The sequence below is a fragment of the Glycine max genome, chromosome 15 (genome assembly GCF_000004515.6).
Source record: "Glycine max cultivar Williams 82 chromosome 15, Glycine_max_v4.0, whole genome shotgun sequence".
In the NCBI taxonomy this organism is placed as follows: Eukaryota; Viridiplantae; Streptophyta; class Magnoliopsida; order Fabales; family Fabaceae; genus Glycine; species Glycine max.
The window spans coordinates 8,270,895-8,295,118 of NC_038251.2; the positions used below are offsets into that span (position 1 = coordinate 8,270,895).

At 29.3% G+C, this 24,224-nt stretch overlaps 2 protein-coding genes across 3 annotated transcripts; one reads left to right on the top strand and one right to left on the bottom strand.

Moving 5' to 3' along the window:
• Positions 1-2,353: 2,353 nt before the first annotated feature.
• LOC100790658 (beta-glucosidase 46) lies at positions 2,354-16,894 on the top strand. Its single transcript, XM_041010103.1, has 16 exons — positions 2,354-3,087; positions 3,618-3,843; positions 3,995-4,217; positions 4,511-4,724; positions 8,029-8,244; positions 8,411-8,477; positions 8,707-8,765; positions 12,460-12,535; positions 13,096-13,170; positions 13,454-13,541; positions 13,630-13,885; positions 15,270-15,385; positions 15,477-15,732; positions 15,825-15,927; positions 16,155-16,263; positions 16,428-16,894. The coding sequence occupies exons 1-16, from the start codon at positions 2,587-2,589 to the stop codon at positions 16,633-16,635; spliced, it is 2,793 nt and encodes a 930-aa protein (XP_040866037.1). The 5' UTR covers positions 2,354-2,586; the 3' UTR covers positions 16,636-16,894.
• A 1,632-nt stretch (positions 16,895-18,526) lies between these two features.
• LOC100791185 (RNA pseudouridine synthase 6, chloroplastic) lies at positions 18,527-22,772 on the bottom strand. 2 transcript variants are annotated; one of them, XM_006597515.4, is made up of 10 exons: positions 22,402-22,772; positions 22,185-22,313; positions 21,835-22,089; positions 21,665-21,746; positions 21,141-21,256; positions 21,007-21,061; positions 20,680-20,791; positions 19,967-20,122; positions 19,192-19,546; positions 18,527-19,098 (listed from the first exon to the last, which is right to left on the bottom strand). In XM_006597515.4, the coding sequence occupies exons 1-9, from the start codon at positions 22,641-22,643 to the stop codon at positions 19,521-19,523; spliced, it is 1,173 nt and encodes a 390-aa protein (XP_006597578.1). In that variant the 5' UTR covers positions 22,644-22,772; the 3' UTR covers positions 18,527-19,098; positions 19,192-19,520. The 2 variants fall into 2 exon arrangements, with proteins under 2 accessions (XP_006597578.1, XP_003547248.2); XM_003547200.4 differs by having other exon boundaries at positions 19,953-20,122; positions 22,402-22,771.
• Between the last annotated feature and the right edge of the window lie 1,452 nt (positions 22,773-24,224).

The window sequence follows — 24,224 nt, forward strand, 5'->3', positions numbered from 1 at the left end:
AATCCCCCCACAAAAAATCAACCTCATCATGAACACCCCAACAAAAATCAAATTGGAGTTATGGCACGAGAAAATATTTACCGTGAGCAAAACATTGGTAATCAGCGTCATCATGTGCTAAACATGTGACAAGTTGTGCACATGTCATGCGTTGTGATCAAACACCACCACCAGGGGTATCTGTCTTTCTCGTTTAGATTTTTAAGATTTTTGTTTTCAGCCCTCAATCGATGGATTCTTGAGGTTTGTCGTTTAGGCACAGATTTCGATGGAATTAGCGGTTCACAATGGGTAGGAGCTAAAGGTTGAGCAGAATTATTGTTGTCCCAATTCTAATCATGCAGGCAGAGATCAGTTTCTGTAGGGTCCAACGCAAAAGGAAAAATAAATAAATATCATCAATTTTTTCTCTTTCTTTCTAACCGTTCCTTCATCTATAATTCACCAATAATAATAATGAAATATTTATATTTGGTGTGCACACATCTTATCAGATTACTTTATCATTATTCTCTTTTGAACTTTGCTATCAAATTAATCATGTTAAGTTATTTAAAGATTAAAATTATTTAAAAGAAATCATTTTTTTCAAAAACAGTTTTTTAAAAAATGCGTACGCTATTCGCGTATAAAAAATTTGTTGTATAGAAAATTATGTACTTGACTCTCAGAATTTGATTTAATGAAAACAAAAAAGAACAAAAGCAAAACAACGAGCTTATTGTTAAGGAAACATTAAACTCTTTGAAAAAATAACAAACTATTAAGTTATTTAGTTAAAAATAAAACAAAGAAAAAAGCATATGCCACAAATATCTAAAATACTTTATTTTATATGGCATGTATACAAGATAACTTTTTTTATTAATCTTAAAAGTTTTGTCTTGATTTTTCTCTCTTCTTTACTTCTCTATTCATTTTGGGAAGATTCAATACACTACTTTATTTTATTACCAATAAGGTCCAACATATTTAGTAAATAAACATATATGACTTTATTGAAGAGACTTTGTAATCTCTACCCGTTAAGGAATTAGTCTCATAACCGTATGTTATGAGAATATTTTATTTTATTTTAACATCTTATTTGTCTAGTGTCTGTTGGATTTATTTTAGGTAATTTAAAATCATTTTGAAATTCCATGTAACATGATTTTAGTTAAATGTTTACATATTTAATTTTATCTTAAGAAATTGATTTCGAATTATTATCTTTTATTTGTAAGAATTGAGCATCTTACTCAATCAATTGAACTGGATTTTTTTTTATCTATTTTAAATTTAAAATTGATTTTGAATTATATTAACTTTAGGTAACTTTTTGTGTTTCATAAAATAATTATACTAAATTTTATTATTAACTTATATTTATGATAAAACCGTTGAAACAAAAATCACCATATCAAAATTAATTTTATAAATACTTATTTAAACACACCCGTACAGTTGTTAAATTTGTGTGATGGAAGGACAAAAATATAGAAATGAATAACATTACTACATTACATTACGGTAACTATCCTCTCCAAATACGAGGACAGGAAAAAAATGTTGAACAAATTTATTTTAAGTAAAAAAATCATTAATTTGAAGAATAAAAATGAACTAAAGTTGTTAATTAATTAGTAATTAGAGTTTACAAACTTAAATAAAGTTTGCAAACAGAGTTTACAAAAGTATCTTAATAGTTATTTTTCTCAAATTAAGTTTTGAGGTTAAACTTTAGCCCCAAACATACTTTTATAGAAAAATCAAACATAATATTAAATTCGTTTTTTTTTTCTCCAAATTGAGTTTGGAGCTCTCCCACCAACAAGCCAAGCATAGCTTTAGTGGTTACTATAGAGTGTGTCCTGCATGCCAGCATCATTAAAAATGACTTTCTTTTGCTAAAATGGGTAAAACAAAAACAATTTACCCAAAAGGTTTAATGTGAGAACAATTTACATGGTAGGGTTGTTTGTTATGCCCATTTATTTTATAGCATGGCGACGAATTACTTTTGAGTGACACTCCTAAGTTTTAGTCATTTTTTAACTTTTTACATCATCTATATATATAATTAATATAAAAAAAAATATTTTTGCATTAAGTATACTTATAACTACCTTCTTTATAATTTATTTTCAAAACCTACCTAGTTTAGAGAAAAAAGCCGTTAAAAACCAACTAGTTATCGTAGAGAATATGCTACTAAAAAATCTTGCAACAAAAAAAGAAAAACACTCTTATAAGATTTTTCTTCAGTTAAAATCTACGCGGTTATTTTGTTGTTTTTTTTTTTGGGTGTGCTAATCTACGTGGTTAATTAGTTGTTACAAAGCATATCCTCCTTGTCCTATATATAATGTCCAAGTCTAGCATCTCTTCCTCACCTAGGAAAAACCGTTTCCAACTCTACCATTTTCCCACCAACCCTCCACTCTCTTCCTCAAAACAATCGTTAATCTCTTCTACATTGTGAAGTCTGATATTCTCTAAGTAGACAACACAAACACACCTCAATTTATAGCACCCATCTTTCTTTTCTCCCACAAATTCAGCTCCATTTTGTTACACGTTCAAATAATAAGCCAAGAAGCCACCATGATCTCTTCAATGAAGTGCACAGCCTCATCTCTCACATGTTCCGCTTTCTCAAACAGAAAGATTCCCATTGCAAGGCCACAACTTGTCACGTTACCAACCATTAACAACGTTGAACAAAACACGGGTCTCTCTCAGTTGTGTTCACAGAAACCGCTCTACCTTTCATCCACTGAGAACTTGGCATTGGTGAAGAGAAGGAGGGAGACTGAGTGCCAGGCCTATGAAGCCGATAGGTCACGGCCTCTGGAGATTAACATTGAGCTGCCGGGCGAAGAGGCGGCGCAGAGGTTCAAGATTGGGCTGTATTTTGCTACATGGTGGGCTTTGAATGTGGTGTTCAACATTTACAACAAGAAGGTTTTGAATGCTTTTCCTTACCCATGGCTCACCTCCACTTTGTCCCTTGCTGCTGGCTCCCTCATGATGTTAGTCTCCTGGGCCACCAGGGTTGCTGAGGTCCCAAAAGTTAACTTGGACTTCTGGAAGGCCTTGTTTCCTGTAAGAAATTCCTTTCTTCTTTTTTTTGTATTTTTGTCGTTTTCCTAATTAATGTCATGAATGAATCAGGGTTTTAAATTGCCATCATTGTAATTGTAGTTTCGTTGCAATTCTTGATATTATGAAAAGTTGCAAACAAGACAAATACAGCTGATGTGGCAGCAGATTTGGTCGCAATGTGATCCGCAAATCTCCATGTGATACTTAACCGAGTTTTATTAACTCTTTCTTGTAAATTGAAAAACTCAACTATGTATCACATGGTGATCGGTTAGAACTATAGATAAGTGGTGGACTTGAATCATACAATAATTTCTTCATGATGTTGTAGTTGCAGACCGTTTTTCGAAGCCTTGATCGTCATACATAAATTTTGGAAAGGTTTATATGAAAATAGAGATAGGAAAATTACTTGAGAGAATTCAATAAAGCAATGCATTTATGGTGGTCAAATGGTGTGAGTGAGTTTGAAGTAAGGAAAGGTTGATTGAGTAGTACTCACTTGAGAAATTTCAAATTTTATTGTGCAGGTTGCGGTGGCACACACAATTGGGCATGTTGCTGCAACTGTGAGCATGTCCAAGGTTGCTGTTTCATTCACTCACATCATCAAGAGTGGAGAGCCAGCTTTCAGTGTTCTTGTGTCAAGGTTCTTGCTCGGAGAAGCATTCCCAATGCCGGTATATCTGTCACTGCTGCCAATTATTGGTGGTTGTGCATTAGCTGCAGTGACTGAGCTCAATTTCAATATGATTGGTAAGACTATTTGCTGAAAAAAAAAAAAACAAGGTTTAGATGAGATTTCTCATACTGTAGACATTTTTAATACGATGTAGAATTTATCATTTGTGTATATATATTTTTGGTGGTTCAATATTCTAAATAGAGAGAACACTTGATGTTTCAGGCTTTATGGGGGCTATGATATCAAATTTGGCATTCGTCTTCCGCAATATATTCTCAAAGAAAGGGATGAAGGGAATGTCTGTTAGTGGAATGAACTACTATGCTTGTCTTTCCATAATGTCACTACTAATTCTCACACCTTTTGCCATTGCTGTTGAGGGCCCCAAGGTTTGGATTGCAGGCTGGCAAACAGCTGTGTCTCAGATTGGTCCCAATTTTGTATGGTAAGCACAATTTGTATTTGTATTTGTAATTTTTTGCTGTTAGTTTTTGAATTAGTTCAACATGATTTCTTATTTTTGTACTTTTTATTTCATGTTGCTGGCCAAATTAACTTCGTGTATCCTCTTTATGAATTTTTTTTATTGGCAGATGTGAGATGTTAGTTTTGTTAATTTTCATTAACAGGGAGGAGTAAATTCAGTCTTTTTTTCTTTTCCTTCTTCCTTAACCACCCACCCAACCTTATGTCTCCCTTTATAAAATGTTGTTAACTAATGGATTTTGATGTTTACAGGTGGGTAGCTGCCCAGAGTGTCTTCTACCACTTGTACAATCAAGTCTCATACATGTCTCTTGATCAGATTTCTCCCTTAACATTCAGCATTGGAAACACAATGAAGAGGATTTCGGTCATTGTCTCTTCCATCCTTATCTTTCACACGCCTGTTCAGCCCATCAATGCTCTTGGTGCTGCCATTGCAATTCTTGGCACCTTCCTCTATTCACAGGTGCATTGTCGTCTCCTTCTAAATTGAGTTTGTTTTTTGTACTCCGAGATTCCTAAGTGAGAATCCTAAGGGACAACAAGCTTTGTGCACAGAAATTATTGTTTTTTGTTTGCTTTTTCTATCTATATCTATATTTATATCAAGTACATTAAGAGAAAGGATTATAGAACCTCCATATACACTATTCTTTAAAAAGTGCTGGATTTTGAAGCATTTAATCAGTGCAAACAAAGTCAAATAAGTCATACTAAGGCGTGCAACAGCCCCTAATATAGTTCAATTTGTTGAATGTACCTCTTCACATAAATTAGGCATTGTTACATTTTTACAGACCCAAAGAAAACTCACAAGTTGTAATATTGTGTTTTTCTCTCTTGAATATTCCAAAGAAAATTTTAAATTGTATCCATGAACAACAGAAATCACAACTAATGGTTTGCAAAGTGTGAGTGGCCGTATTATAAATGTTTAGTTTTTTTTCTACGGTTTTCTATTATTAAAACACTACTCAATTAGTGATACATGAATACATGACACATAATCATATATATAGATAGAACACAACTGACAAATTTCCATTGATTGTGTGAACAGGCTAAACAGTAAGGTGATAATTTTGAAGCTGTTAAGTAACACACGCGAACAATGACTCATGGCTGGAGCTCAAAGTGTCACTAATGAGGACTACGGCATTAATTAGCTAGTTTTGTTGTCAATAGGAATTTAAGTTTATTTCTTTTGGGCCATAGCAGGAGCATTTCTAATCACGTTTCGATCTGTGTAAATTAGCTTTAGAAGAATGGAATGCACTAAGCCGTACTTGATCTTTAGGATGTAGGTATATCAATTCTCGAAAAAAAAAATCGTTGTAAAGTCATGTAAATCAGTACTTATTATTTTATTGGTTTGTTACTTATTATTGTGCAGACTAACTTGAAAGCTCAATATTGATTATTAGACAGTCCAACATTGTTTGGTGACTTTGGTCAATGTTCAATTAGACCAATATCGTGACTAACTGACTATTCGTTAAAGGTGATGCTATTCACAATCTTTTTTAGGATGAGTTTATTTAAATTTATTTATTAAAATAAACGTTTCTTTTAATAAAATAAATAGATTTTTTTTTTAGTGTATTTGTCTAAATTATTTTTACTTAAAAAATATTTTTTACTTATTTTAAGAAGAAAATCCTATGTGTTTCTTAATAAACACTTATATAAAAAGTACTTATTTTAAAAGAAAAAGTTTAAACAAACTCACCTTTATTTTTTGCATTGTCTATTTTCTGACTTGTAATTTTTTTTCAAAAATACCTTCACAGAAATTAGTTTACATAGCTTAGTTTTTTTTTTTTTTACAATAAACTAGTTTTTATATAAAATATAAATTACATTGCCGAAACCAGTTTATGAAAGGTAGCTTTTTCATATTATGGAAATTAGTTTCCATTAAGTGAAAAAATAAAATGAGAGTTTCTACGGTACCTTTAAATTTTACGGGATTTTGATTTTGATGTTGTTAGTTTTTAACCAATAAAATTGTCATGTTATTGGTCTTCTCGTTAGTTAAAAAAAAACTTTTTTAAAAAATTAGTCCTTGATTAGAGGTTTTCATATAACTTGTCTTTTATATTTTCTGACGGAAAATCATAACTTTCTTGTTCCACTGGTCTTGGCCAAAAACTAATTTTGAAGGGTTGTTTTAAGTTTTAATAGACAGTGTATTTCAATCCTAAGTTAAGTTTCAGTGTCTTATGCTCTTTGAAATATTATACTATTTTTATTTAAAAGATACGATAAAATATATCTTAGTTTTAGTTTTACATATATATATATATATATATATATATATATATATATATATATATATATATAATGACATAAATATAAAATATCCCTAATAAAAAAACATATATAAATGGAAGGAATAGTGTAAACCATGGAAATATTAAAATAGTTACCTTTTTCTTTCCTTCATATATTGGTTTTCATCAATTTATCCCTCCATATATTTTCATTAATTGGTTTCAAACAAAAAAATATTAAAAATTATTGAGAAAATAAAACACTAGCAACCCACTAATTAATAATTTTTTTAAGGAAACTAAGTAATAATTTAAGGGTAGAATGTCGGTTTTTTTCGTAAATACATCTTCTCTTTCTTATTTTTTCTCAATTTACACTACTTTATAATTTAATTCCTAATATACACTATTTGAGACTTTCTCTCTCCTTTTTATTTTTTTAATTTAAAATATTATAAAATATAAATATTATATTATATAATTTTTTTAATTTATTTTAAAATTACTTATTTATTATTTAATTTAACCTGCATTTCTACTTACATGGACAAAGAATAAAATGAACAGTGAAGTAGAACAAAAGGTGAAACTTGCCGACAACATGGTCATAACAAACAATTGTCCTAACATATTTTCATCTTAAATTTTTTCTTCTTAGTCAAGTGTAATTGTATTTTATTGATAAATATATAATGTTCTTTCATAAGTAAGTTGTTAAATAAAAAGTCTTCTCATTTTTAATTAAATCTAATGACATAAATAAATTAATTATATTTAGTAATATAATTATATTAAAAATAATTATATTAAAAAATTCAAATTTTAAATAAAAATATTCACCTAAAAAATATGTTAAGTAAATTAAATAAAAAAATAAAAATAATTATATTTAATAATATCATTTTATTTAAAAAATTAAAAAACAAAATTATAAAATTTAGTTTAATAAATAAATAATTTTAAACCAATTAAAAAATTATATAATATAATATTTATATTTTATAATATTTTAAATTAAAGAAAAACAAAAAGGAGAGAGAAAATCACAAATAATATATATTGGAAATTAAATTATAAAGTAGTATAGATTAAAAAAAATAAGAGAAAAAAAAAGTATTTACGGAAAAAAAAAAAAAAGTAGAATGTCTACACATCTCCTAATTGATATAAAATCAAAGCACCTAACTAAAAAGGCCAGTGATTCTCGTCAGTATCAAGTGTCAATTTCACTTTATGGCTATGCATGGACATCTTCTATTTGTTAATAATGGTTTTTTTTATGAAAAAAAAATAGTTGAATCGAATTTCAAAAAGCTGGCCAGGATGAGTTTCAGAAAGACCACAAAATTTAAAAGGTTTTTCAGAAGTATTTACAAATTATTAATTTACTAACAAGATTTTTACATTATCAATTAAAATTAAATTTATATTATTATGAAATATAAATTTATTTCTTATCAAATGTATTGATTTTTGTTTCTATAATGAATTTTTTTACATATAACTAGTACTTTACCAAGACTCCCTCAAACACACACAAAACAAAACATGGAGCTTCCACTCCTAGCACATCATGCACTCTTTGCACTAAGCTTTTGCATCTCAATTTTCTTGGCATCGTGTGATGATGATTTTCTATCCGTGAAAAAGAATTCAAGTTCATCTCCATTTCCTAGCAACTTTCTTTTTGGAACTGCATCTTCTTCATATCAGGTTCTTATTTGCACCTTTTTCTCTATAATACGAGACTATATTTTCAATGACTAAATATCAAATTAAGATTATATTTCTCTCTCTCTCTCTCTCTTCTTCTTCTTCTTTTCTAGTCATATATTCGTTATTAAGTACTTACTTTGCCAAATCATGAATGGTTTTGCAGTTTGAAGGAGCTTACTTGACTGATGGTAAGGGACTAAATAACTGGGATGTTTTCACTCATAAGCCAGGTGCAGATTCTTATTCATCTATGTTACTTTATAGTGCTCCATAATTTTCTTAAGAAAAATGGTGGTGAATAGGAGTAGGGAGGAGAAAAATAGAAGAAAAAAATTTGATGAAGGTAATAAGCAACGTGATAGAAAAAGAAAGAAAGGAAGTTGATATATGAATATACTGATTGTTATTTCCTCAGAAAAAGTTCGTTGCTATGGTTCACCATGTGCGTTTACATTTCAGGCACTATAATGGATGGAACTAACGGTGATGTAGCTGTTGATCATTACCATCGTTATCAGGTATGAATTCTATTTCTGCCAAATTAAACAAGCCCATCTTGTTTCTGTAGGAAAAGATTCGATAGGGAAATCAAGATAGCGCTTTATTAAAGAAAAATAGTACTTTTCAATCACATTTGGAAGGACGTGTTTAAAAACTTATAATAATTATATAGTTTTAAAATATTTTCACAATTTTAAAACATAATTTTGTAATACAAACTTCGTAAAATTAATTTTTATTTTAAATTTAAATAAATAGATGCATAGTTAGTTCAACCCACCTTTTTTCACACAACTCATACATCGTAATTGTGATAATATATAATTTTAATGAATTTACAATCAGATATTTGCTTGCATAATTTTTCTCAAGCCGCAAGCCTTAAAATACACAATCTACTTAAATGTGAATTTTTTTCAACCAAGTTCACATGACATACGGATTAATTAACAAAGTTGACATGCGATTACGTGTCAACCGACAAACTTCTATTTCTTTTTTATTTGTGTACTTTATTAATAGATTTATTATATTAGGAAATTTAATATTTTTTGTAAGGGAGAAAATATTATGAAATTTATAATTAATTATTAAAATTCGATTTTTTAGTTGATTTTACTTTTTTATTCTAGGTTCATAGTTGAATTTTGTGTTATGTACGACAGATACAGACTAAGAAAATAAAGTCCCCTTCTTTTTTATTGTATATCGGGTTGACTTGACAATGTTGGCATGTTAAATTTATTTCAATTTGAACCATACCTAAACAAGCTACTAAAGTTAGGGTGATCTAGCTATATATATGTGTATATACTTAACTCTACTCTAATAATTGCATTAGATAAGTATAGAAGATTAGTTTAGCCTTTAGATTCATGTCTTTTATATATTACAAGATAAATATCAAATTCTAATCATATTTCCTATCTTGTAACAATAACAACGCATACACACATAGGAGATGGCTTTTTTAGTAGCTTCGGGCCCTACATATTAGGCTTCTCCAAATTTCCTTAAGACTCTGAACAGTTGCACTATCCAATAAATTAAAGAGACAAATGCATATGATATTTTGTGTCTATATTTTTCTTGCTAAACAATGTAGCTGGTTGAAAATAATTGCAAGTCCCTTAAACCTCAGCGGTTTTCATTGTTAATGTCCTTGAATATGTACATTTGTGAGAATAATAGTTTGGGTTCTTGGGGAATAGCTTGGCAGGGTCGAAGAATTTGTAAAATATAACAAATTCTTATTCTATTAACAATTTCAGCTTTGTAAACTCATAATGTTTTTTTTTAAGGAAAACTCATCATGTTATACACCAAAAAAATGTTGTTTAATATTTTTTTATTATTTGAGTTCAAGACAAAAATAATTTTTTTGTGAGATTTTACTCACTTTTTTTAAACTTTAAATTAATCACAATTTCTTTTAAATTGTTGGGTTAAGAAAAAAAAAACTTTAGAAAGAAGTAGGTGTAAAACCAATGATTATAAAAGACAGAAAGAAAACCGTCTAAAGCTTAATGAAGACCAATAAAACAGTACCCCACTCGCACCTATCTTGAAACATTGTCTCTGATTGCAATGATTGTCTTCTGTGCTGTCACAGAATTTATATTTTAAAACTAAATTATTGTATAAAATACATTAAAAATATTTTTTACATTACTTCTATTATATGAAATAAATGTGATTATAATATATAGGTAAAATTATAAATTTGGTCCTTTAATTTGTCTTTAATTTTAATTTTGGTTCCCTTTTAAAATTATTGACAAATTTTGTCCTCCTATTTTATACAATCACACAATCTTGGTCCCGTAATGCAAAATTGGACGTTAATCCTGAAGACCAAGATTGCATGATTTAATAAAATAGGAGGACAAAATTTGTCAATAATTTTAAAAGGAGACCAAAATCAAAATTAAAAACAAATTGAAAGAACAAAAAATACAATTTTACCATATTTATACAATTCAATTCAATTACAATCACACAATCTTGGTCTCCTAGTGCAAGAAGATTGCATGATTGTATAAAATAGGAGGACAAAATTTATCAATGAGACCAAAATCAAAATTAAAAACAAATTAAAAAGACAAAAAATACAATTTTATCATATTTATACAATTCAATTCAATTAGTCTTACCTTTTAGTCATACAGATGCAATACAGCTATTGATATTAAATTTAAGGATGTTTATTGGATAGTTTGATTTAATTTTTAGATAAAAAAAATTCATTCAAATCAAACATAAAATAAAATAAATATGTCATAAAATTTGATTTGTGTTAAATTATTATCTGAATTAAATTAAACAATTTTTTTATAGTTTAATTTTGTTCGATTGGATGGTTTTTATTTTTTAAATATATTATTATAATTTAAAATTTATCGATTAAATTTACATAATTATTATATTATATTATTTTTAAAAAAATTATGAATTTTTTTAATATGTTTTAATTGAAAACAATTATTTTTATTTCTATTTAACATTAATATAAAATGATGTTATCAATCTTTTTTAAGGTAACAATAATTTATACCTCACTTTATTTAACACTATTAATATTTTTTTTAATATATGAAAATAAAATATGTATCTTAATTATAAAATAAAAAAATTAATTAATTATTTAATAAAAATTAATACTAATTACTACAATAAAAATAATATAATTATAATATGTGATTTATTAAATTTGATTTATTTTTTTTATAATAACATCTTAAAATCCAACCAAACCAAAAAAAAATATATGATTTTTTAAATTTTTAGTTTTAGCAATTTTCGATTTTTTTTATTGATTTGACAGTTTTGAAATCATTTGATTCAATTTTTAACATCTGATTAAGCTTGAAAAACAGGAAGATGCGGATCGTATGGATGACCTTGGAGTCAACAGCTACAGTTTTTTCATTAATTTATTATTACAGTAAATGCGTGTAACATATCTCTATCGTTAATATGTTTAAATTAAATTCTTATTCTGTTAATGGTTTAAGTATATAAATTCATAATGTTTATGAATATTTTAAGTTTTATTAGATAAAAATTATATTCGATAAAAAATTATATTTTTTTAAAATTTTCTTACCAAAAATTAATTAAACCAGAATTTTATCGTTTTCAGTAACTATCAATGTCTAAATTTTATATATATATATATATATATATATATATATATGTGTGTGTGTGTTAATTTAGTTTATGCTATTAGAATTGTCAATAATTTATATATTTTTAAAATAATTCTTAAAGTTATTGAGTTTCCCCAACCTTTTTCACTTAATTAATTAATACATCCTTACTTAAGAGTGTTTTTATATAAATAAATAGAAAAGTATTCAAAAGAATTTTTATAAAATAGACCCGAAATAACAATTTAAGAAACGTCGTATTATCATGAATGAAAACGTATATAAACACGTAAAAAATATTCATTGCAATTTGCAAAACCAGTAATAATAATTATAAACACAGGGTAGACAATAATTCACCAAAAATAATTAAGACAGCATAGACAAAGACAAAGAACACACATCTCAACCGCAACTGTTTTGAAACGTGTCTGGTCGAAATATATGTGCTTATTGGTTTTACAATTCAAATTGATATTCAAATGGTATCTAAATGTGTGATTAGTCTTAATTTTAGTCATATAGCTAATTATATTTCATTGATATTCAAATCGAAAAACAGGAGGACGTGGATCTTATGGATTACATTGGAGTCAACAGTTATCGCTTTTCTTTATCATGGGCCAGAATTTTGCCCAGTAAGTTTTCTTATTAAAAAATTTGGTTTGATTACTGGATATTCAATATTATAATTTTACTCTCTTGATTCCAATGGCATCTTTTAAATATTACGGTTATATAATTTTGATTTTAGCATAGGTCTTTTATTTAATATTTAATAGAATTTTTTTCGTAATGATAATGACACAACAATTATTGTGTTGTTAATTAACACATATTAGTGTCGCATAAAAAAACAGATATTGATATGACTTAATTATATTTTTTTATTTTTTATTGTTGTGATTTAAAAAAATTAAAAATATGATTATGTCACATTAGATTAGATTAATTATTATGTGAATTGACACATTAACATTTAGTGTTTTATTAGAAAAATATATCATATATTCAATAATTAATAGAGGATCAAAATTACACATTATAGTATGTGGAGGACTTAATTCATCCAATTGAATTAAAAGATCAAAATTAAAGAGTACCTGATACACTGATCGTGAAATTAAAGCCTTGAAAATAACAAAGTGCATTTACTTTTATTATGTCTAACTCTTACGTTTTAAATTTTATTATCCAGAGGGTAGATTCGGCAAGGTGAACTGGGCTGGCATTGATTATTATAACCAGCTAGTTGACACAATTGTCTCTAAAGGTCATTTTGTGTAACCCAGCTTTGCATCTCCTTAATTGCTTAAACTTATTTATTAAAAAAATCTTTAAAAAAAATAAATAATTCTTCACTTTTAAATATGTTTGTTTAAATTTATTTTCATAAAAAAATAAATTTATTTTTTAAGTAATAAACTATATTTGTTTCTTAAAAAAATGTTTTTTAAAAAATAATTATCTTTTTTTAGTTTAAACAAACGGGCTCTTGACTAGTGTGAATAATTTTACTTTACATTTTTTTCTTCTTTTTTCTGATTTGGTTTCAGAAATAGAACCTTTTGTCACAATGTCACATTATGACATTCCTCTGGAACTTGAGGAAAGATATGGAGGTTGGCTAAGTCCTGAAATCCAGTAAGTACACCATATCAATGACAATATACAATAATTTAAGAGTAAGGTCGCAAATATTTTGGTAAATGTAAAGTTTTCTTATCTTTAGGGAGGATTTCAAGTATTATGCAAACATATGCTTCAAGAATTTTGGAGACAGAGTCAAATACTGGGTCACCTTTAATGAACCAAACGTTGCAACTATTCGTGGTTATAGAACAGGGATGTGGCCACCTTCTCGTTGCTCTGGTTCATTTGGTAATTGCAGCTATGGTGGGGACTCAGAGAGGGAACCTTTCATTGCAGCTTCTAACCTTCTCTTATCCCATGCGGTTGCCGTTGACCTATATCGAACCAAATATCAGGTAAGATATGAATTTTGTTATCAAACTTAATTAAACATCGATATACTTTGATCAATTGTAACTTAATTAATTAATTAATTCAAAATTATTTTGGATATAAATTTTAAACTAAGTATTATATAAAAAAAATTGTATAAGAGTATCATTATTAATCTTCCAGATCATTTTTTTGGCTAGTTGAGATGATTGAAAGAAATTTGTTTTGCTAATTGTAAAAATAGTGTGTGAAATACACTTCAAAATAAGCTAAAATATAGTGAGGAGCGCAACAGTCTTACTTTTATAATGTAAGAATAAATTAAAAGATATTTTTCTTATATAAAAATTTAAACAAACACATCGAGAAAATTATAAATTAGTATATTAAAGTGATTTCCAACGATCAATTTATTTTTTCCAACAACTATTTTCTCATACCTTCGGAACGTTTTAATTATTGAAAATAATTTTATTTAATTTTACACATTTATCATATATATAATAAATTAATTAACTTTTAAAATAATTATTTTAAAGTAATTCGAACAATAATTTATTATTAGAAGACAGTATAAACCTATTATACAAAGTAAACATTTAAAATACATTGATACTAAATACAAGACTAAAAACTAGAAATATAAAAAAGAAAGGAAAATCCATGGATAGTAAACGGAAAAGAATCAATTGTGACAGCGTTGGTTGGCGGTTGCACATTTTTGGTAAAGTGGACCTATGCTGCTGGGTTTACCTTTTTTGTGGGGTTAAGCCTACGTGGTTGAGTTGACTGCAGCCAAGTGGGCTCTTAGGATGTGCATTATGCTGATCCGTTGAAAAGAAAAAATTATAGAGGTCGCTCTCATTTTGGTGTTATAGGGTGGAGGAAAATCAAGAAAAAAGATATAGATGTTATATTTGATGTGATGAATGTAAGTTGTTAAGAGAATGATATTTTATTTTTAGAAACCACTCAAGGGATAAGAGAATTGAAAGTAATTGATATCTAATATAGAGGGAGGGAGAGAGAAATAGATAGTTAGATAGTTTCATGGTATACTTAATTTGTTTAGTTATTAATACATTAATTGTCTTTAAAAATAAAGTATTTAAATTGTTTAGAAGGTGTTTATTTGTGTTTTTATTTTCTATTTCCACTTTTTTTATTACAAAGTTGTCACATTATTTTTTAATCTATTTGATGTTTTTAAAGATTTATTTATATAGAAACAGTGAAAACAACTTTTCTTTTGGTTTTCTTCCGGTACATATATTTTTGAAAACACAAACAGATTCAGAATAGTGCTGTAACTTTGTAAATAGAAAGTAAAAACAGAAAATAAAATTGCAATATTATGAGAAAGGTGTGCTACTATATATTAATTAATGCACTATACTTGAATATCAGAAAAAACAGGGAGGGAAAATTGGAGTTGTGATGAATGCTATATGGTTTGAACCTGTCAGCAACTCCTGGAAAGACAAGTTAGCTGCTGAGCGAGCTCAATCATTTTATATGAATTGGTAAATTAAGTCTTTTAATTAGTTCTTGCTATTGGATGATGAGTTGTTGATGGCCTCTCAAAGAATTTCTAAGACCGTGACATATATGCAGGTTTTTGGACCCAATTATCATAGGGGAGTATCCAGCAGAAATGCATGAAATATTAGGACAAGACCTCCCAACATTTTCAAGATACGACGTGGAAAAACTCAAGTCCGGGTTAGATTTCATTGGAGTAAACCACTACACCAGTGCCTTTGCCAAAGACTGCATCTTCTCTGCGTGTGAACAAGGACGAGGGTCTTCAAGGACTGAAGGTTTTACTCTAAGATCGCCACAAATGAATGGTATCAGCATTGGAGAACCGGTACGAAACTCTTTATATAGCTTTTCATTATTGAGGACCATGCACGTTCAATTTGGAAAATAATTTTAACTATAGGGAGTTATTGCATGTAGACTGCACTTGACTGGTTGTATGTCCACCCACAAGGCATGGAGAAGATACTGACTTACTTAAAGCACAGGTACAACAACATACCAATGTTCATTACCGAAAATGGTGAGTAAAAATAGCTCTCGACTCTATTATTACATGTTAGTAATCTCCATGTGATACTTAATTAGTTGAGTTTTTAAATTTAATAGAAATAGTTAATAAGACTTTTACATGTCACCTGGAAATTGACTAAAATCATATGTATTTGAATTTGATGCTCTCAAACCATATAATAATTTATTCTATAATCTCCCTTCATTGGTTTTAATTGTATTGTCCTGCATATATAGGAATTGGGATGAGGGAGAATTCCAACCATGCCACTAAAGAAATCATCAATGATGTCGAAAGAGTGGAATACTTGCGTGGTTACTTGGATTCCTTGGCAACAGCAATAAGGTTGTTGTCATACCCATCTTAGTTTGCAAAACATGCATACCAAACTTCCACATATTTTTTGTCTTAAATATTAGCAAATAACTAATTAGAAAGCCATATATACCTTGATCAAGATCACCCCTTTTGGTTAAGAAATTGTTACTTCAATTGTACATGAATTACAGGAAAGGAGCAGACGTGAGAGGGTACTTTGTGTGGTCCTTGCTTGACAACTTTGAGTGGACTGATGGATACTCTATAAGGTTTGGACTTCATCATGTGGACTATGCAACTCTCAACAGAACCCCAAGAATGTCTGCATTTTGGTACAAAAACTTCATTGCTCTTCATGCCCCTCGTGCAGGCACAAGACCTCAGCATACTCAAGAGTGACGAACAATGGAATGATATATAGTTTACTTTCAAGGAAGAAAATAAGCAGTCATTTTCTTTAATGGCATGTTTAGTTTAGGAAAGAAAGTGAAAGGGAAAAAATAGAAAGAAAAAAAAAAGAATAGAAAGTGAGTTGATTATATAAGTTATTACCGTATTTCTTTTTCCTAGTTTGGTTGTGAAAAAAATGAAAGAGAAGAGAAAAAATATATGTATAATGATATAAATATCTTTAATAAAAAAATAAAGTATGTTAAAATGTGTTATTTTATATATAGCAACTTTCATCTCTTTTGAAAAGATTGTAAAAATTGAATCCCACTTAGAGTTTATTTGATTTGTTAAAATTATAGTATTGAACTGGATAAAAAGAATAGGACAAGAAGAATAAGTCAAGACAAAAACATAAGTTAGAAGATAATTTTTTATCTTATGTATTGTTTGACAAATAATAAACAATACAAATAAAATAATATAAAATTTACTAAAATACCTAATATTAATTATCCTAATAGATATCAAATTTAAAGAGTTTACCAAAATATATAAATAAAAAAGAGATGAGAATAAAAAAATTTGGTGTTTCATTTTTTAAATGATTATGTTGGTTAGTTGCTACTTTTTTCAGTTATTAAAAAAATATGAAAAGAGATATATGTGTCTTTTTAATAATTTGTACTTGAGCAATGAAATTTCACAATTGAAATCTAGGACTAGATAAGTTCTTTCTTCTTTCTTCATTGATTGTCTCGATGTATTCAAAAATCCGATAGAAAATTTTTTGATAGTACATTTTTATAGTAATAGTATAAAATGAAGGTTCTTCACATTTCACATTATTAGTTTCGGACTAAAAACTAAGTATCAATTAAAATCGGAATATGGTAAATTGGTTTCTTAGAATTCATAAAGGAGATTTTATATTTCTAGAATTCAATTAGATGCCAAATCTATAAATATACTTTTTGTGGTTGTTGAAGATATTTTTTCTATTTTATTCTATATTAATTCAAAATTAAAGAAATTGAAATAACAATTGAAATAACAAAGTTATTTTTCTTTGTTTTTGTTTTAATATTCGTTTTTCTTTCTAATAGAAATAGAATTCTATTCTAGAATAATATATAAAATAATACGAAAGATTTTCATTATCATTAGATTACAAAAAGTTGTCTCATGATTTTTTAAGTAACAAAAATTAGAGATTTTGTTGTGTCCTCATATATTTGATTTGTGTTATCTCCTAATTTTTTTCAAATCAAACATAAAAACAAAAATATTTATTTTGTCTAATACCATAATTTTTAACGAATTATAGACATCCTTAAACTATTTATCATACCTTCCTTTTAAAAAACACTACCAAATAAGTAAATGGTAGTAAATCTTACGATTTTTCCTCCCTTGTCCCTTCATTCCTTCTCCTTTCACTCATTCCAATTTCCAAATGATGCACAAGGGTGTAACCAAGTGGAGAAAATCAAACACTTTTATAAGCTCAAGTTTTGCAACACGAAAATAATTATGTCAATAAACTTTAATCATTTATTTAACAAGTTAAATTTAAAGATGTAGCTTGATTTGTTAAAAAAAAAAGGCTTCAATTTAGGTTTTTGAAGCTTTTTATTATTTAAATTTTTAAAAATGAATAAGTTTAATGAAGGTGAAGTTAATTAAAAGTGATAAATTTAAATGTTAAGGAATGACAAGTTTTGTTTTTTTTAAAAAAAATCTTATATTAAGTATTGAAGGATTCACAACGACTCATGTACATTATTCAATCATCTGAATTAAACTTCAAGATAAACTATAATTAAAATATTTTATTAAAATTCAAAATTATTATAAAGAATAAAATGTTAAGGGATGCGTTGCTTGCTTGGTCCTCGCGTGGCATTACAACTGAGATATTACTATAAGATTAAAACTGTTTGAAAAGAATTCCAAAACCACTACCAAGTTAGTACAAGCAATTGATTGCCAAGCATAAACAAGGCTCCCTTGCCAAAACACGACAGAGAATGGGAAATGCCAGTACAAACAATTTGAGGTTGATGCGAGCTTAAGGCATTAATAACACAGCCTGATCAGATGTTTCCAATAAGTTACAACATTTTCTTAGTTCTTTCAATCTCCTAGTAAAATACATGAATTAAACTCTCTTTTCAAAAAGACTTCTTTATCCGTGAAGATCCAAACATCTGGTTTACCTGTTCAGACTTGATTCTGCTAGAAAGGGTGGTACAAGGCTCACCAGTCACCAGTATATGACAGCATGCACGATTTAAATCCCTATATGAAGCTCCTCTTCTTTTCCATTTATTTGGGTTTCTCTTTTCAAACCAGCAATATTTTCATTGCCCTCCCCTCTACAGCAAGAAAATATTGCATTCCTATGCCACAGAAGGAGAAACCAGCATACAGTGATCCGTGACCACTCTTCCACCTTCTGAATATCTGCATCTGCATTCAAAAACATTTCTTTGTTTTTCAGGCAAACAAATCAGCCGCACAACTGAATCAGGATGTTTTCAATTTGAATGATAGTATACTCACTTAAAACTGAGGCAAGATGAAAACATAGCTATAAAGGTGATCCATATCCTCAACCCAAGCACACATCATTTCAAGCATTTTAACACCTCCACCAAGGTGAACTAGCTTCGTAAAAGTGTTCATCATCATCCCATGAAATTTGACATGCTTGAAGGCCAATTGCAACACTCGGCTCTTTTCCATGTTGTGCAATCCAATTTACAACCGCTGTTTCTTTTTCACTCTCACTACTGAAATCTTTCTTGTATTTTCCAAACGGATTAAGTCCAGGATTACTCATATTCGCAATTGCAGCTGGCATATACATAGAATCACCAATTAATGGTGCCTTATAGGCAGCAAATTGAGCTCGAATCTGCATTAAAATTGAAGTTACTATTCAGGTACAAAACAGAGTTTCCTTTTTCCTAAAAGATAATCAAATAAAAGAAATAACAAGATTTTCTTTATTTAGGCCCTGTTTTGATAAGTTTCTCTATAAACCCTTGTAAGAGAAGAAAATAAGAAGGAAAAAAGAAATAAGTTTCTCCATTAAGTTGCAATTAACTTATTCATAAGCTAATTTTAGTTTATGGGAGAAATTTATTTCTTATTCTCTTCTCCTATAAATACTTAAGAGAAGTTTATCCAAACATAACCTTGTTCAATATAATTATACCCTTTGAAACACTGCCAAATGGCCACTAGCTGGTTCACCATTCATATAATAGAATCCAACATTTAAGTGGTTGAAAGAAAACATAAAATGACAGCTGGCAGACCTGATGTGTTTTACCAGTAAGAAGGTTGATTTTGCACTCATATGCATAATCTTGAGAAGGCCACCCACAGTCTTCAATACAATACTTGTCTTGTATAGCAGTAGCTGGCCAGGGAACCTTTCTGCATTCCAGGACCTCAAGTTGACACAGATGCCATCCCTTGATAAAATCTGCAGTCAATCAACCTACTGGGTTGAATCCACAAAACAAAACCCCTTTTTTGGAAACTTTTAACCCAAGTCACATAGCAAACAACTGTTTCAAAAGTTAACTTTTGATACAAATGCCTCATCCATGGACACATCATGCTGCTGTAGTACACTAGGCTAGTCTAAACCATTCAAATTATACTCAGTCAAAGAACATACGATCATATATGTTCATTAACATTAAGTAACTAATTTCCATATTTGGTAATGCACCTAACCAAAGTATATGGTTGAAAAGTACATGATATCTCAATTTCCATCAAGTAGTGTAAAACGAATACATTATTCTCAAGAGCAACACTTTGCCTCCTATTATTCCTTTCAAGAAGTGGAATATTGACTATCAGCCAAATCTAAAGTTAAGCTTATGAGCCACCAATACCATGAGGCCTGGTCTTGGCTTCTCCTGCAAGCTGCTAAAGACAGTCATTCAAACATTGAAAGCACACCTAACTATTACTATCTAGCTACTTCTAGAACAATCTTTCTTAGCTAATCACTCCAGGTCATGTGGTTACCTTCAGAAATAAGTCTAGGAGCCATGTCAATAGGACGCATATAGTGGGTAATGATTCCAGTTGGCAAAGGAAAAGCTGCAAGAGCAAGATAGAACTTCTTCACCTTTTTCTCCTGGAAAAATAATTGCACAAGTACTCCTCAATAACATGAAAAATGCAATACCAGATACAATTAATTTTTATTTTCACTTGGTGAAGAAGGCACTCTTTCATACAGCAGAACACCATCTAATGACGAAGGTCAAATAGCTCATTTCTCATAGGAGTGTGACTTTTCAAGTAGTAGGTTATTCTGGCATAAGATATGAAATGGCATCATAGACATACCCTGATTTTGCCATGAAAGACGGAGCAATACTCTTTAGTCCTAGCCAATACCACACTGCATGTAATAACATTCTGTCACAATCTATAACAGTCAGAATGACAAGGAGCAACAATTATTTTTAACTATGTAATACCAGCCTTCAGTGCAATTATCAATTTGATGGGTAGTCATCAAAGGGGTTGTCATTCCCAAGGCACGAGTTGCAAAGGTTGCACAACTTTCTTCAATGTTGTCAGTAGTCCCACCTACCTAAAAAAGATTTTCAAAAAATTGCAGAGAAACCCTAAGCAATTAATTAATTAATCGTGTAAACATATCAACAAGTTTAAAGACACATCAAAAAGAAACTAGAGTTATTTAATTGAGTCTCTATATTAGTAATGTAAGGTATAACCCATTCAAGGCCAGCATAGAACCTAACTTAAATAAACATACTCCACCCTAAAGCAGACCCTGAATAGTGAATACATAACAATAACCAATTAGCCTTGTCTAAGTAACAATTTTCACTCGCTAGATGTAGAACAGATGACCATTGCCAATAAAATTTACAGCACTCTGCACTATCTAGCATAAAAATTGCAGAAACAATCCTATTGGGCACATATACGAGCATTAATAAATTTTTGATTTCGTACTGTGGGATTGATTACATACTGATGTACCAGCAGGTTTATCCAAAACTACGTAGGATTCCGCCACAGTTATGATCCTTGATCTCCAATCAATCTCATAGCACCTAAAAAGGGCTTTAAAAAGTCAAAAATATCTTGCCTCCATAACCTAAAAGTTAAAAATTCAAATTCAAACAAACATTTTGACTGTACCTAGGAGAGCGTTTCGGGTGCACATGCACTCGCAAATAAGTCCCTGGCTCAACAAATTGATCCACGTGAGTTACGCGGAAAGTTTTCTGTGCCTCTCGCACAGTTTTGCCTTTGATGGAAGCTCTTTTACGCAACACCGAAGGTTCCGTTACTTCTTTGAATACCCTAATTTGCTCTTCGGTGGCATTCGGAGGAGGCTGGGGACAAACAAGAGCGTAGTACACAGCTCCAAATTGAATCAGATCTGAAACGTACCTTCACAAAATGAAACCTAGCATTTAATCCAACGCAGACAAAACGAGAAATTAATCAATAACATGATACGCAGAGGCATAGACAAACACGCTTACAAAGGAGGAAGATCCAGAGCCTTGCAAATATGTTCCAACACAGGTCCTCCTTCTGATACAACTAAGTGTTCAATTCTCGGTGGAGTTTTGTGCGATGGACATGGAAGCAACCGGTCATACTTCCGGAAACTTAAATAGAAACAAGTTCAGTATCAAGCAACATGCGAAGGTAGTAGAAAGGAAGAAAGTAACTATTTGAGAATCAACGCGAAGGTACCTATCGGAAGAAGAGGTGGCGTTTAAGATACCGGCGTCGGTTGTTAAGAATTCAGCTTCACCGGCGAGTGCAGTGTTACTGTTGTGTGAACTCCGACAGCACCAACTTGGAGGGTGCTTGTTACGGTTATTGACGAGCGCTGCTCGCGAGATGCGAACTGCGCGCGCCGCCGCGGGCATGGCGAGGCTCCGGCAGCTACCAGAGAACAACATTGACGCCACCGTCATCGCCACCGAGGTCATGCTTACTTACACTCCTGTGACGTGTCTTCGACTCCGAGCTTCCTCTTCTTCTTCACAATTATCAGGTTGGGGCGGGTTTTGATTTGAAAAAATGTCGGCCCGTTATTAGAGGGCTCAATCTTGGTGCCACATGAAGTTAGTAATAAATGTATCTTGAAACGCATTTCCAGATGAAAAAAAACACAAAATATTGTATAATAATGATGAAAACATAGTATTATATAATGAATATGTAATGATGATAGTTTAAAATTAGGATTTAAAGAATAATAAAGATAAAATAAAAATAAGATTTTAGATAGGATTTAAAGAATATTAATGATAGGATGAAAATAAAACTAACAAATATGTATATAAGATAAACATTTATCATCTTTTTTTTTATTTCTTATTAGTCATCTTAATTCTTAAGTGATATTTTTTAAAATTAGTGTTTAAATACTAATAAAGATAATATGAAAATAAGATTTTAGATATGATTTAAAGAACATTAATGATAAGATGAAAATAAGACTAATAAACATAAGTATAAGATAAATGTTTATCATCTTTTTTTTTTATTTCTAATCAACCATCTTAATTCTTAAATGATATTTTTATTAAAAAATATATACCTATTTCGGAAGTATATCTCCAAAATTATAAATCATAGTTCCGAAGATACATTTTATAAATACGTATATGTAGTTCCATAAAGACATTTTTGGAAAGCAAAAAAGGATGCACTTCTTTAAGAAAAAAATGTATAATGGGTAAATGAGAGGTAGAGAGGAGAATATAGGGATGTAATTAGTAAAAATGAGGATGTAAATAACAAGAGCCTATTTATTTTAGATTTAAAATGAATATAAGGATATTTCAATTAACGACAAGTTTTTTAAATAAAATTATTGATATTTAATTTAAAAAATAAAGATGAAAGATAGTAGATTGAAATAAATAAATAGTTTTTGGAAGATCTTCACTTGATTTGTAGGCAAAAATATTATTGTTACGTGAACTCAGCTCAATATATTTCTTCATTATCCTAGAAATGATTCTACTCAGCATACCCATCACCAATTAATCATGTATGTAAATATAATTAATTTTGTGTCCTAAATGAATAATGAATAAATGTAATAACTCTTGTGTTTTTTATTATTATCATATGTAAAAAAAAAATTGGTCTAACAATAATTACAAATTAGGAATGGAATTAATTCGTGACTGAGTGATTTGAACACCTATTGTATCTAAATCACGACAAAAAATATACAATAATCACTAATGGTTAAAATTATCTGACAGTAATTTATTTTGTCACACAAGTGTCTAAAAATAAATAAATGTGTATATATACAATTATCAGTCTACACTTATGACGCAAAAAATTAAATATGTCTCACTCACAGATAATTAACAGTGTCATGAGATTCTTAAAAGTAATTACTGTATATATCAGACTGGATGTAGTTTTCGGCTATACATTCTTCGTTTTCCTTTGGTTTATAGCAAATGATAAGACCAGTGATAAGAGCATGCACGATATATATTACAGTGGTCTTCCTGCGTGTAATCATGTTTTTTCAATCCAAAGTG

Excerpts from the sequence above, each read along its gene's own strand:
- LOC100791185 (XM_003547200.4), bottom strand. The coding sequence starts at position 22,643 with ATGACCTCGGTGGCGATGACGGTGGCGTCAATGTTGTTCTCTGGTAGC. Across the intron at positions 22,314-22,401 it reads GCCACCTCTTCTTCCGATAG|TTTCCGGAAGTATGACCGGT; the intron begins GTACCTTCGCGT and ends TTTCTATTTAAG. Across the intron at positions 21,747-21,834 it reads CACCCGAAACGCTCTCCTAG|GTGCTATGAGATTGATTGGA; the intron begins GTACAGTCAAAA and ends AGCCCTTTTTAG.
- LOC100790658 (XM_041010103.1), top strand. The coding sequence starts at position 2,587 with ATGATCTCTTCAATGAAGTGCACAGCCTCATCTCTCACATGTTCCGCT. Across the intron at positions 4,218-4,510 it reads ATTGGTCCCAATTTTGTATG|GTGGGTAGCTGCCCAGAGTG; the intron begins GTAAGCACAATT and ends TGATGTTTACAG. Across the intron at positions 15,733-15,824 it reads GTATCAGCATTGGAGAACCG|ACTGCACTTGACTGGTTGTA; the intron begins GTACGAAACTCT and ends TATTGCATGTAG.